This window comes from Aythya fuligula, chromosome 10 (genome assembly GCF_009819795.1).
Source record: "Aythya fuligula isolate bAytFul2 chromosome 10, bAytFul2.pri, whole genome shotgun sequence".
In the NCBI taxonomy this organism is placed as follows: Eukaryota; Metazoa; Chordata; class Aves; order Anseriformes; family Anatidae; genus Aythya; species Aythya fuligula.
Genome location: NC_045568.1, coordinates 5979136 through 5991975, shown reverse-complemented (window position 1 = coordinate 5991975; position 12840 = coordinate 5979136). Strand labels below are relative to the sequence as shown.

At 37.1% G+C, this 12840-nt stretch overlaps 1 protein-coding gene across 1 annotated transcript in view; it reads left to right on the top strand.

Moving 5' to 3' along the window:
* IARS1 (isoleucyl-tRNA synthetase 1) overlaps window positions 1–3902 on the top strand; it is a 101818-nt gene extending 97916 nt beyond the window's left edge. Inside the window, exon 35 of the mRNA XM_032193893.1 lies at window positions 3263–3902. Within this exon, the coding sequence (XP_032049784.1) occupies window positions 3263–3345 (83 nt within the window). The 3' untranslated portion in view covers window positions 3346–3902. The remainder of the gene's footprint in view (window positions 1–3262) is intronic.
* The last annotated feature ends 8938 nt before the right edge of the window (window positions 3903–12840 follow it).

The window sequence follows — 12840 nt, the reverse complement described above, 5'->3', positions numbered from 1 at the left end:
CATTCAGGAGTTATTGATGGTATACTTACTGCTTGATTTTTAGTTTCTATCACTGTTAGAGGGCAAACAGGTTCACGGCAGCGTATGGTTTAGTTAAGCTGCTGAAATGACTGTTGTATAAAAGTTTCTAGCCTTTAAAGTGTGCAGTAACTGACAAAACAGAACAATATATAGCCATTAAGTATCAGTTGAAGTAAGGATTTTTAAAATGCCTTTACCTAAAAGGGAAATCAACAGAATCACTGTAGCATATTTGTAGTATGAATTCTCCAGAACTATTTAAGCTTTAAATAGTGTAAAACTGATAATTCATGACGATCTGAAATACTGTTTTTTTAAGTGTTCAAAGGCCAAAATACCTCGTTTGGTCATATTGAGGCTCAGAAGATAGAGGACTTGGTCCTGGAGATTTATTTTTGTAGCTAACACATGCTTATGCAATAGAGTTATGTTTCTGTTATCTTAGATTTACCTCACCATGAAGCTGTTTTTCATAGTTTTCTTTATGGTATAAATACTGAAGTGGCCATACTTCATCTTCACATCTTTTTAATTGATAAATGCTGCATACAGAATAAACCATATTTTGATGCCCCTGGCAGATATTAGTTCAATTAATGACTGTGTGTAGTTGCTGTTTTGTAATCCCTTGTTTAGCATTTTATCAATATATTCCAGGATCTTAGTTTCAAAACAAAAATTTGAGTCTTTTTTTGATGGCTTACTCTAAAAATAAAAGCTGATAATAATAATAATAAAAGTTTCTATTAACCATTTGTAACATTCAGTGATAACGAGCAATGAATAGAAAGGCTGATGTCTTCTTAAAAGGGAAAAAATAATAACCACATGACAGAAAATGAGTTACCGTTTTTAAAATATTACCTTTATAAATTTTGTCAGCCACAGGAAGCTGGGCATCTGGTCTCTATTGCCCGAAAGCTTGCCAACTTTTCAGAAACAAATCTGTTCCACCTTCCTTTTGGAAGACTGGAAGGACATTTATTTAAATTAGAAATTGGAATAGTTCAGCTGGAAGGGAACTACACAGATCAAGGGCAACCAAATGTTAAAGTGGTGAGCATTGCTTGTTCCTAAGACTGAAACACGAGTCACAGGTAGCTGGTTAGGAGATATTTGGGGCCTGGGCAATACTTTTGGCATGCCAACTGCAGAGCCTTCCTTCAGAGGGACTACCACAAAAGAGCATGTCGTCACGTTTTGTTGCTGAGTCAAGTTTCCAATTTCTAATAGTAATTTTTCTCTTAAATACTGTTGAAAGAAGTAGCTTCATGTAATGTCTCAGTGTGCAGGGATTGGAGATTTTGGGAGATTTGTTGTTTTCCTTTTTTTTTTTTTTTTTTTTACCATGCGACTTGGCAATTGTGGAGTAAAATAAATGAATAAATGAACCAAAAAAAAACAACAAAACACACATAGCTTTGAGACCAAGTTCATAGTTTGTCTGCTTCTGCAAACCAGAGTAACTTCTTTACAGACTGCTGTAATATTTTCATGGAAAGGAGAGGAAGGTTAATGAGGGAATAAAGCCCTAATTGCTGAATTGGATTATACCTCTTAGCTCTGTGGATGGGTATTCAGCTGCTTGAAGCAGAGCACTGCACTGGAGGAGAACTCCTTAAAAATGGAACCATCAGGATCCATAAGGACTTTTCAATTATTTAATTGATGGCATTTGAAGTTTGATGCAGACTGTATCTACTCAGTCTAAATATGAAACACTTTTCAAGGAAAGATGGGTGCCTTAATGTTAGAAGGGAAGTACGTATTGGTATTCGTACATGGGAACAAAACTTGTTGCTGCCTTTTCTAGAAACAGTTTCCACTTGGACATCATGTTACTGCAAATTAAACTGCTTTTACCTTATCTCCATGGCTGTGCTTCACAGACTTGCCTCCCCCCACCACATGCGCTGTGCCTTGGTCTTTGTCAGCTGGACACGAGCCCGAGTTAGAGCAGGATGAATATCAGACATCAGTACGGTGATACAGTGCAGTACACTAGAAAATTGTTTCCACAGAAAAAATACCCAAATATCTGAATGTTATTAATCTGTCACTTGTGCTAACACCAGTGCCAAAATTTAAAATTATCTTTTATTTGCTTATGTTGTCTGTAGGGACTCTAGTGTGCAGTTCCACAGTAACCCCCAAATTTCTTTTGCTTTGGTTTCAGTGTATGTATTTGTAGTTACCACTTTGAAGTTTCTTACCACTTTGAAGTTTCTTAGTAAAGAGACCTCTGGTATATATATTATTCAGATTGTTTTGAATACTGGGAGGTACAGCACTGGAACAAAAGTATTCTGCTCTGTTATTGGTGTAGTTTGCTACAGCTGGTGGGTGTTGGGAAATACTGAGCTAGCAAGCATCTTGCTTTTTGGAAAAAATGCTCTCTGTACAGTGGTAAGAATAGTAATAGAGGTTTCCAGTTCTCCCCTTCTTTGTAATTGTAAGGCATTGTTTCTTTAGCTGTGAGGCAGGATTACTGGGTGCATGTTTCATAAGTAATTATAAACTGTGGATCAGCCTGTTAGAAATACGCTACATCCATAAAAGGGCCGTTGGTGAGTCTTTATCCTATTATTGTTCCAAGGTATATGCAGAGAGCTATGAAAAGACTTAAATCAATCTGGTGCAGTATAAATTTCTTTAGGCATATTTTACAAGATAGCATCTGCTAAAAACTAATGTTGCTACTACAGTCTTTGCTTTACGTATTCAACTCAAGTTGTATGCATCGTCTTGTACTCCTTCACAAGCATCTTGTTCCAACTGCTGTAAGTGATGGGATACAAGAGGAGGTAGATCTCTGCTCTGTCCTATTCTTACATAAGGTTTATAAGGGACTATGGTTTTCAGTGCATTGTGCTGTGTTGTTGACTACACATTATTGCATTATAAAGCAATTTTCTGACTAGATGATGTTCTCTGTGGATAGGAAGCTGGGAGCTGTGGGCTGACATACGCTTTCAAAAAAAAAATCTACTTTGTAACCTAGAACAGTGCCTTGAACTTGTGCACCAGTGAGCCTAACATGTGGCTTGTGGCAGTTCTTTGATGCACTGTGCTTTAACAGGAGGGAATTTGAGCTGAGCAGTTTCTGTCCAAGTCTCATTTCAATTGAATGAATAGAACTGCCGAGTAAGAAAAAATGCATTAAAATGAATTGATAGTTTCACTCGTTGGAAAGAACACTAACTGTCTCCCCCCCTCCCCCCCTTTTTTTTTTTTGGTTTAGAGATCACAAAGGACGTCTCCATGAAGAACCTGAATATGAAGACTGTATATGTTCGTGTTATACCCACCACAGCTGAATGTTGAGGATTCCATTTTTATGAATAAGACCATGTAGACTTTTTTCCACAAAAATGAATTTAAATTGGATTAGTATGCTTTTCGATTAACATCCAAGTTGTGTATGGTACTTCTAACATCTCAGATTGTACACAGGATGTTTTCTACCAGTGCATGTCTAATATGCTGCTCTTTGGTTTCAAATACAATGTATTTTCATTATGTTACCTTACAATACTGTAAAAGCTGTTCAAAAAAAAATGTCCAAACTCCTTAACCCTAGATATCTATGCAGTAATTTGCCTGAAAGAAATGGGACTAGTACCTCAGTGATGCTGTTCTCTGCCTGTCCTTTATGCAGGGGGCATCTTTGATTTTCTAAACCATGGGTTACCTACAAGGCTCTACGATATGTACACCATATTACAATAGCTTTGAAACTTACTTAACTTGAATGGTTACCCAAATGTGTTCCTTCATACTCACTGGATTTTCATGAAGTGTGTGGTTGTTGATTTAAAATGCTCCTTACCTTCAATTGTTGGAAAAATAAATTTGCTTCATCTCCAAACTCGCTTCCCTGAGTTCAGAGTACTTTACTTCCCTACAATTCCCTACTTCCTACAGCACAGCGTTCCGTACGGATCAGGTGAAACCTCAGGAAACTTGAAACCTGAAAATGTCCATACTGAGTGCTAATGACTGGGTTGTGATACCATTGGGCTATGGTGGTTTTATTTATTTTGGGGTGGTGGTGGTGTGTGCATTTGCTTCAGTTTCAGATTTAAAAGCAGGTTTTAGAAGAAAATAGTGTTGAGTTTTCAGTTTTTATAAAGCTCAGTCCTATTTTGCCAGATGTTTTAGTGTTAACCTCTATGTCTATCAGTGAGCGAAACAACAGGCAACCCTTTTACGACTGAGGATGCTCTTGGCTAGTTTTAGATGACTGAAGTCATGTTTAAGTTGCACTGCATTCCAGTAGTTTTGTTAATCAGTGTTGAAACTTGCTACTGTACAGAACGCTGAATTTGTGAGAAGGTTTACCTGCATACAGCTGTATTCACTGGGCTTTTATTAGCTTCCTCAGAACAAGGTTACATAAACTGTGAACAAGTGTATTGACAGAGAAAAACGTTTTATAAGAATAACCGAGTCTTGCTTAGCATGTTTTTCCATTGCTGTTTTTCATCTTTACACTAACTATGAATATAAACCAAAGCTTTTTTTTATCACACTATATTAGTAGGAATAGCTATAAATAAATGTTCTGTGCAACTACTGTGCTTTACTGGACCATACCAAAGTCTGTAAGTACTCATTTGAAGTAAATCAAGTCTCTGGCATTCAGTATACATAAAATTACCGCTATCAGTATTAAAAATGTCAGTGCCTGAACCTACTGAATCACTGACCCATTCAGTTTAATGAATATTGGACATTGCCTTCTACCTTTCCCTTTAAGACAGCTTGTTTATCTTTTTATTGACTTAGTGACATGAAAATCAAATAGGACTCTGATTTGTATTGACTTTTTTCACATTAAAAAAAGTCCAGTTTGTCTTCTGTGAAAGTAAGATTGCTGATAGTAAGCTGAATGACTTTGCTTTACTGCTCATGGTGAATAAATGAAGGTGGCAAGTGACTACAGTCTACAACCTCATCCTAAATGAGATCATCTAAGGTGACATCATTACTCACCTTTTTAAAGAATGTATTTGGGAATTAGGTTTTTGTAACTTTTTTCTTAAAGATGTTGGCTGCCCAATTTCTGTATAACGACTAGACTGGATTATATATATGCTTTCCAGTGAATGAGAAGCCTGGGTAAGATTTATGAATTCTCCCTGAATTACAAACAGATAATATCCTCAACAGAATCCTTTTTCTTCCTCAAATATATTTATAGCTGCTTAATGTCAAAAATAATTTACCCTGAAGAGAAGCAATGCTTTCTCTTACTGTAGTCCAATAATCTCATACTTCACCTGAACTGGTTTTTCTGGGTTTTCTGTATGTAAATGACTGCTTTATGCTGAAAATGAAAATCGGCCTTTCCCTTGACTTCGTGCATGAGCTCTCTCTATGAAGATGTTCTGCAGAATAGCGCCGCTTGTTAAAATACTGTGGCATGCTGATGAAACTTGCTGTCAGAAGTAAAGGATTTAAATTATTTATTCACAGGAAAGGGATGAAGGAGAAATTGCTGATAATTCTGTACGTGTCCCTTAGTTCAAAAGCTATGCAAAGGGCATACATTTGAAATAATCATCACAGCAATGTCTTGAGACTGAGTCAGCAAAGGCAGCGCTGTGCTTCTGTAGATCTGAAGTTGGCCCAGTTGGTGCATGCACGAGGCTGCATGGAGCTTGGTGTATCAGCATGATAAGGTTTAAGGAAAGCTTCCTACCTGCTACCATAGCGTGGCTACAGAATAATACAGTTTATACCATGCTCTAAGAGCAACCTAAAAAAGCAGAGGGAGGCACAAGCCATAGTTTCAAGAAAAGGGGATGCCAGACCACAAATTAACGTGAAGCATAGTGTTTTCTCATCCTGTTTCACTGTAACTTCAGGTGCAAACAGAAATCTGGAAGAATGTTTTTCTGTTTCTTGTGCTCTCACCAAAACCTGAGACAAAATATGACCAAAAAGATAACAGAACAAGAACTGCTTTTACAGAGTTTGTGGTATACAGGCACAGGCTGTACCTGTAATGTAGCACTTCTGTTTAGACACTGCCTTAACAGGGGGATGCTGGCACCTCACGTTTGAATAGTTACAGACGTCTCTAAATTTGTCTGAATGTGATCTAGCTGTGTTTCATCTTAGTAAAGTGCAGGTATATATTATTGGTGCTTGACCTGGAATACCAGTGTAAGAAAGCATTTCCACTTGCTCTCAGTGTGAGAGGTGGGTGTGGTGTTTCCCTTGCCCTGCTTCACTTGAGCCTCCTTTCTTTACTGCACACACTCCATTCTTCGCTTTGTTTTTCTTCATCCCATCCCATCCCATCCCATCCCATCCCATTTTTTACCTTATTGCTTTTAGTTTATCAGCCATGGTTTTCAGTCCATATCCACGTACTTCTCGTGTATTGCAAACGATTGGAACAGAAACAGAGATGTGCCCTTGCATTCTCCAGTCTGATCATATCACAAGGATGGAAATGCCCACAAATGCTATTTCTGCCTATAGACTCAGTAAAGGCTGGCAGAGGGGAAAAAGCTATTTGCTTAGGACAGGTAATGGAAGAATGAGACCGGAGATTATCAGAGGACACTGTTAAAAACGCATCTGAAAATGCTTTACATCAAACTTTTACATTAAGTAGTATGTAATTAAAAAAAAAAAAGTTGCAGAATTATAGTTTAATTTTACTTTCAGCTGCTGCTCTGTTGGCTATGGTCTCTTTTCTAAAACAAACTGACAGTTTTTGGAAAAAGTTGTGACCCATTTGGGTGAACTTGTGCTTTTTCTGCCTTCTTCATTTTTGGTATTTTTAATATTAGATAATATCTAATAATTTCTTGACAGAATTTGTCTCATGGGATCTTGAAATTTTCTACTAATTTTTTTAATGACTTTTTTTAATGCACTTCTATAACTTCATCTACGTTGGGCTTGATGTGATACTCTTCAGTATTTATGTACTTCAATTAACTTCTCCCTTAAATAACTTGTTATATAAACTAAGTCTTGGACCACTATTGCCTCTCCTCATATAGAGAAAAGCGCTGCCTAGGCACTCACAGAACTGTGTTACGCTATTCATTATACTCTGTAGAAGTTTGTATCCTTGCATCCTGATGCAGACTCCTAACCTTCTGGTGTTGCCTCTCACCTGGTAGCAGTGCAGCGATCTCTGGTTCTCACTCATTGAGATGTACGCAGTGCCCAATGAGCTGCAACAGCTGCACTCTGCTGAACCAGCTTTTCGCTGTCGGGGAGCTGTAGGCACTGACACAAAATAGAACTGTTATTGTATCCAGCTGTGGTTTAAAAAAGAAGAATTGAGACATCCTTTTCTCACACATGGCTCTTCCCTCCTTCACCCTGCCCTGTTGAAAATCATCACCCTTGGATCTATGCTGGCTGGTTTGGGCTCAAAGTACTTTTGTACCTGTCCCATTCCTACCAGATGGGAATTCCCTGGCTGACCCTAGGAGCACCCCTGACAGCAAATTTAGCAAAAGGTCGTGACATCAGCCAAGACTGGCAACAAGATTACATCCTTATTAGGCTTAGCTGAGATACACCAGCAAGGCGACGTGGACAGTAACAGGGCTGTTTGTTCCCTGTCAGTTCAGCTGCCAGCTTTCCCCACAGCAAATCAAACTGTAATGGTGGGTCAGACTAGCCAAACACCACAGTAGTTTTATTCCCTTTTTTCAGGTGATTGTGTAACAGACAAAAACTTGCATTTATGTTTTGCTTTCTTACAGCAAAAATGTAGTGAGTATTGGGATCTTTTTGCAAGTAACATCCTTCCAGAGAGAAGACTCTTTGTAAGGAGAAAAAAAAAAAAAAAGGTTTCTCATCATGTTTTAAGTTGAATAGTAGCTGATCAGCCGTACAGCCCTTTTGCTACTCAGAATATCTCTATTTCTGCTCTTCAGCAGAGATGGAGTCTAGTTATCCTTGTCATTACTGATTAAGCATAAAGCATTATTCAGTGTGTCTTTTTTTTTTAAATCAGATTTCTTATGGGGTAGACTTGACACTGATTAAAGAAATAGGAAAAAATAATGTATGCAACTACATAACAGAGTGTGTACTTCAAAGTAGACTAAAATGTTTCCTTTCTTTCAAAGATGGAATGAAAGAAGAGAGCAGTATCATCCTCACACGGAAGCAGCTTTACAGCATGAGTTAATTTTACTCTTGCTGTGCTATGAGTGGTGGTTAACTGGGGTTGGGGGAGGGTGTCTTCAATTATCTAATGTTTTCCCCAATTAAAATGTTTATGTAACCAATATAATTATAGCTTTTATGTAATTGGGGAAAAAAAAAAAAAAAAAAAAAAAAAAAGAGGTTCCTATTTCAGTATGTCTGGGTATTTCAGTTAATTTCCAGTCTCTTGTCTGTACAGAGCTCTAATGAGGGGTCACAAAGCTCCTCAGAAGACTTCTAAAATTCCTTGCAGATGCAATTAGGATAAAATTGCCCCTAAATATATTTAAAGCTTTTAAAGATGTTCTTGGGTCACAGATAAGGGAATTCTGTATACATTACCCTAATTTTGCAGTTTGTTCCCAGCTCTGTTCAGTGTTCAAAACAGTGCTGTTGAAACATCCTCAATAGGCAAAAATGCACCCTGGCACTTAATATTTGTTATATTGGGTTAAGTATGACAGCTAGACAACTGTGCAGAAGGTAGTTCCGTGGAGTATCACTTGCAGTATACCTGAAGGAGAAATTTTCTTTACTTTTCAAGTAATTAATTTTCCAAATGTGAAGGCAATCAGTTTCTTGAACTAGAGCATGTATTGTGTAATTAATAGCACAAGCAGTATCATAGGATCTTTGGGACTTAAATTGCTTATGGACATCATTGGCATTGCAACTGGGAGGATGGGAGAACTGTGAGGAACACTGCTGCAAATTTCATTTAGATCTTATACTGCAAATCCTGCTTATGGACACGATACTGTCTAGACAAGGATGAAGGATCCTGAATGTTTCTGAAGATTAGTGAATGTTTCTAAGATGAAAAGTTGACTACTGGGTCAACTGAACAGGCCAAAAAATAGGCTTATGTTCTTTAAATAGCTTTAATGTAAAGATAGTTACGATGGATTAGTAATTAAATGAAACCCAATAATTTCCTACTCTTGCCAAACAAAACAAAAAAAGCTAGCACTGGAATGTATAAACAAGGCTTATCTTACAGATAAGACTTATCTGTAAGATAATGGAGTGATCCTTGCAGTTGAGTACTGATAGCATTCCCACTGGACAATAGCAATGAACTCATCTTCAAGAAGTCTGAAGTTAAATTGGATGGGAATTTTGACCACACATCAGGAAAAGCCTTATGATTATAATAATCTGCCCCTAGAATGGGTGGCCTAGGAGGATTTAGGATCAAGGTTGGTTTTAAGAAGAGGTTATGAGTGGGGCTCCTAGGAATGGCTTGGATACAGTTCTTCCTGGAGCTGGAGGTAGACTGGAAAACCTCTCAAAGGCTTTTCTGACTTTTTTTTTTTTTTTTTAACATCTATTTTGTCACCTAGGGAAAAGACAAGTTTTCGGAAAATTCTTTACAAATTCCAGTCTGTCATTAACTTGTCTATAAAAATTATTGTGGAAGTAATAAAACAAACTTGTTTATTAGTTCTAAGGCAAGTATTCTGTTTAGATGTCTATAAAAATGCATCCATCATTCTGATCTGAACACTTCTATTGCACCTTGAATGTTTTTACTGCTTTCACTCTTTGATCTTACGCTATGCTATAATCTATTGTCATCTGAAATAAGTATGGCAGCACAAATGCCAGTTAGGTGAGTCAGACCTGCACTTGAATATACCCAGCAGGCTGCTCTGTATGTGGTTTATCAGCTGCTACAGGTACAAACCAGATGCACTAGCAGATTTTGATAGCAATGTTTGAGTACCTTCAAGAATCTGTCATTCACCTGGTGTTAAATGACTGGCATCGATCTTAAACTATCAGCTCTGCCAAGAGAATGAAAGTGACTGTATTAAAGGTGCAGAAAGAGGTTTAAATAATAATAATAATAATATTTTTGTATGTGCACGATGGCTGTTTACTCCAAAGGACAACTAAGAGGAAAAACTCAAATGAATTGGAACACTTAGCTTACTCTGCAAATCACTGGATGATACCATTAGTTTTGTAGGCTTCGGAAGAGCTTACTCCTGATCTTAACTACCCAAGTGAATTCACACAAAAAATAGTGTTTTGGGTTCACCTTTTTTATGGTCCTTTTAAATGTCTTTCTCAGCTGCTTTACTGTCCTTTCAGTGGCATAAACTTATGGTTCAGAACTAGCAGAGCAGATTACGTGGTAAACAGACACAGGAGTTTTTGCTTTCCCATCCTAAAATAAAAATAATAAAAAATAAGCATCTTTGAAGAAAAAAGTTATAAAGCAGCCATGTATGTAATGTCTCTTACTATCAATGTGAGGATGTAATTCCTCATGATGGAATGGTATCAGAACACCTGTATGTGTGACCTTTCAAGCGTATTGATGGTCAACATTGCAGGATTAGTATTTTTTTTCCTACCCTATATCCAGTGCTAAACTTTCTTCCTTTTATAATATGTAGTTCTGGATCTCAGTTTTTACAGAAAGCCTTTAATCTCTTTCACTCTGTTGCTGCATACAACCACTGCCTGTGAATCTCTGCTTTCCTTGGAGGAAGGAAGACAGCAGAGAACCAGTAACATTAATCTTCCATGTTACAAAAAATCTACAAAAAGGCACTGCAAATGTAGACTTAATGGTCTGTCCAAGTGGCATTTTTATGGTGGTATCATCAAGTACAAAATACAAACACAAACAGAGTATTCTGAAGAATGACAGCAACCTTGCCAACTCTGAGTTTGACAAAAATGTCTAATACTTAGCCCTGACCTCTATTATTTAGATAAGTAATATTTTCTGCTATAAGTAATATTTTCTAGTGGATGCACAAGCCTATAATCAAGGTAGATGTATTAGGGGAGGCACTAACCTGAAGTTGCACAGCAAAACACTAATGATCTGAAAGCATTGCTTCCCTGTTTCCCTTTTATGTACTCCCTTGTGATGGTATGTTGCACACTGAAACATTGTTCTTGGACTGTGAACTTGTTTTGATGACTTACTGCACAGACGTATTTTTTCTTGTGCTTGTATTGTAGTTTCTTGTGTACGGACTCAAGGTGCTATTGGATTCAAAGCCACGTTTCATAAAAAGACCTTGGCTCTGAGCTGAACCTGAAGGGTACAAACATGGTGACTGCTGACGGGGGGTCCAGTCTTGATATCTTCATTTTTTCCTCATCACTGACACACTCTGAAGTTCTTAAGAATAATGAATGGAATAGTGATGTTACGTTGCTGTTTTGCATCTGACAGTTCAATAATGTATATTTATATTTTTAAATATTAAAGGTCTCTTTGAAGCCTTGGTGCTGTCTGTCCAGTTGAATTATTATTGTGATGTACATGAGTTGCAAAATGAATCTCTGGCTTTACCTGTTAATTACATCATGCATATGTGACACAAACAGTGGAATCATTGGTGGGAAGGAAGAACATGATTTCTTTCAAGGCCAAGAAATAGGCTGATTGTTTTGTAAGTTTGTATTTTTAGACATTAATATATTAACTTGCAGCCTGTGAGTCTTGTCCTGCTTTCTGCTTAGCTCAGTGGCAAAGCATCAGCTCTGCTATATTCCTCCCAAAGCTGCTATTCACAGCGTGAATCCAAAGTAATCTCTGTTATATGATGTAAAAACGAAACAAAACCAAACAGCCCCCCCCCAAAAAAAAAAAAAAAAAGAGAAACTGCCCAAGGATTCACTAGCAGCACTTCAATTCTTAAATAGTTCTCATCATAATGGGAAGAAAAAAGGAATGAAGCCATAACAAAGTGAAAGATTTTCATCCAAATGTATATACATAATGAAGAGAAAGAAGATGAGGGAAAGGAAGTACAGAGTATATATAGTCCATGTAGTCTATATTGCAAGATAAGCAAATGGTTTTAGGGTGTTAAGAGTAGCAAGAGGCCAAAGTAATTTACAAATGGCAATAATAAAATATTTAAGATTTTTTAATATCCTTTTGTTAACACTATGCCTAAAATACTGCTTATATAAAGCTATTTTTACATGCAGTAGGGATCACTTTAAAAAAAAAAAAAAAATTCAAAAGAATTATTAAATATTTCAGAGTTGTAGCTTGCAGTTCTGTTTAAGAAGGTCCCAACGTTTTCCTGTGTTACACTGGATTTAATCAATAGAAGACAGTTCAAGGATTTATGTTTGTTTGGGTGAAGGTTGGTAATATGAAATTTACAGTGAATGAAAAACAAGAACAAAAATCCACTAAAGTGAAACGCTGGATAACTATGATGGGATTTTAACAAAAGAAAGCAAATGAATTCCAGTCCTGGGCTCTAAACAAAGTACAGAGCTGTATGGTTAACAGAATTTTCCACACTTCTGATTACAATATCTCAGAACTGGTTCAGAAGTTTTTCCAGCCTTTTTGAGTATATCCCCTAACCTAGAAAGAGTTTTTCAGAGCAATACCTTCACTCTGTTCACATAAACATTGTCATTTCATTCATAAAAACGGAGATGTTTAGCATGTATGTCAGCAATGACACTATGACACCGGTTGTTTCAGAAAAAAATCACTCCCCAGTGCCAGAATTTAGGACACAATGAAACCACAATGGTGATACCAGTTAGGGTTGTCAATAATTTAGTTATATGAGCGTTATTTCATTTTGATTTCAGCATCCTAAAAACTTGCAACCAAGACTCCGACTTCCCTGCTGA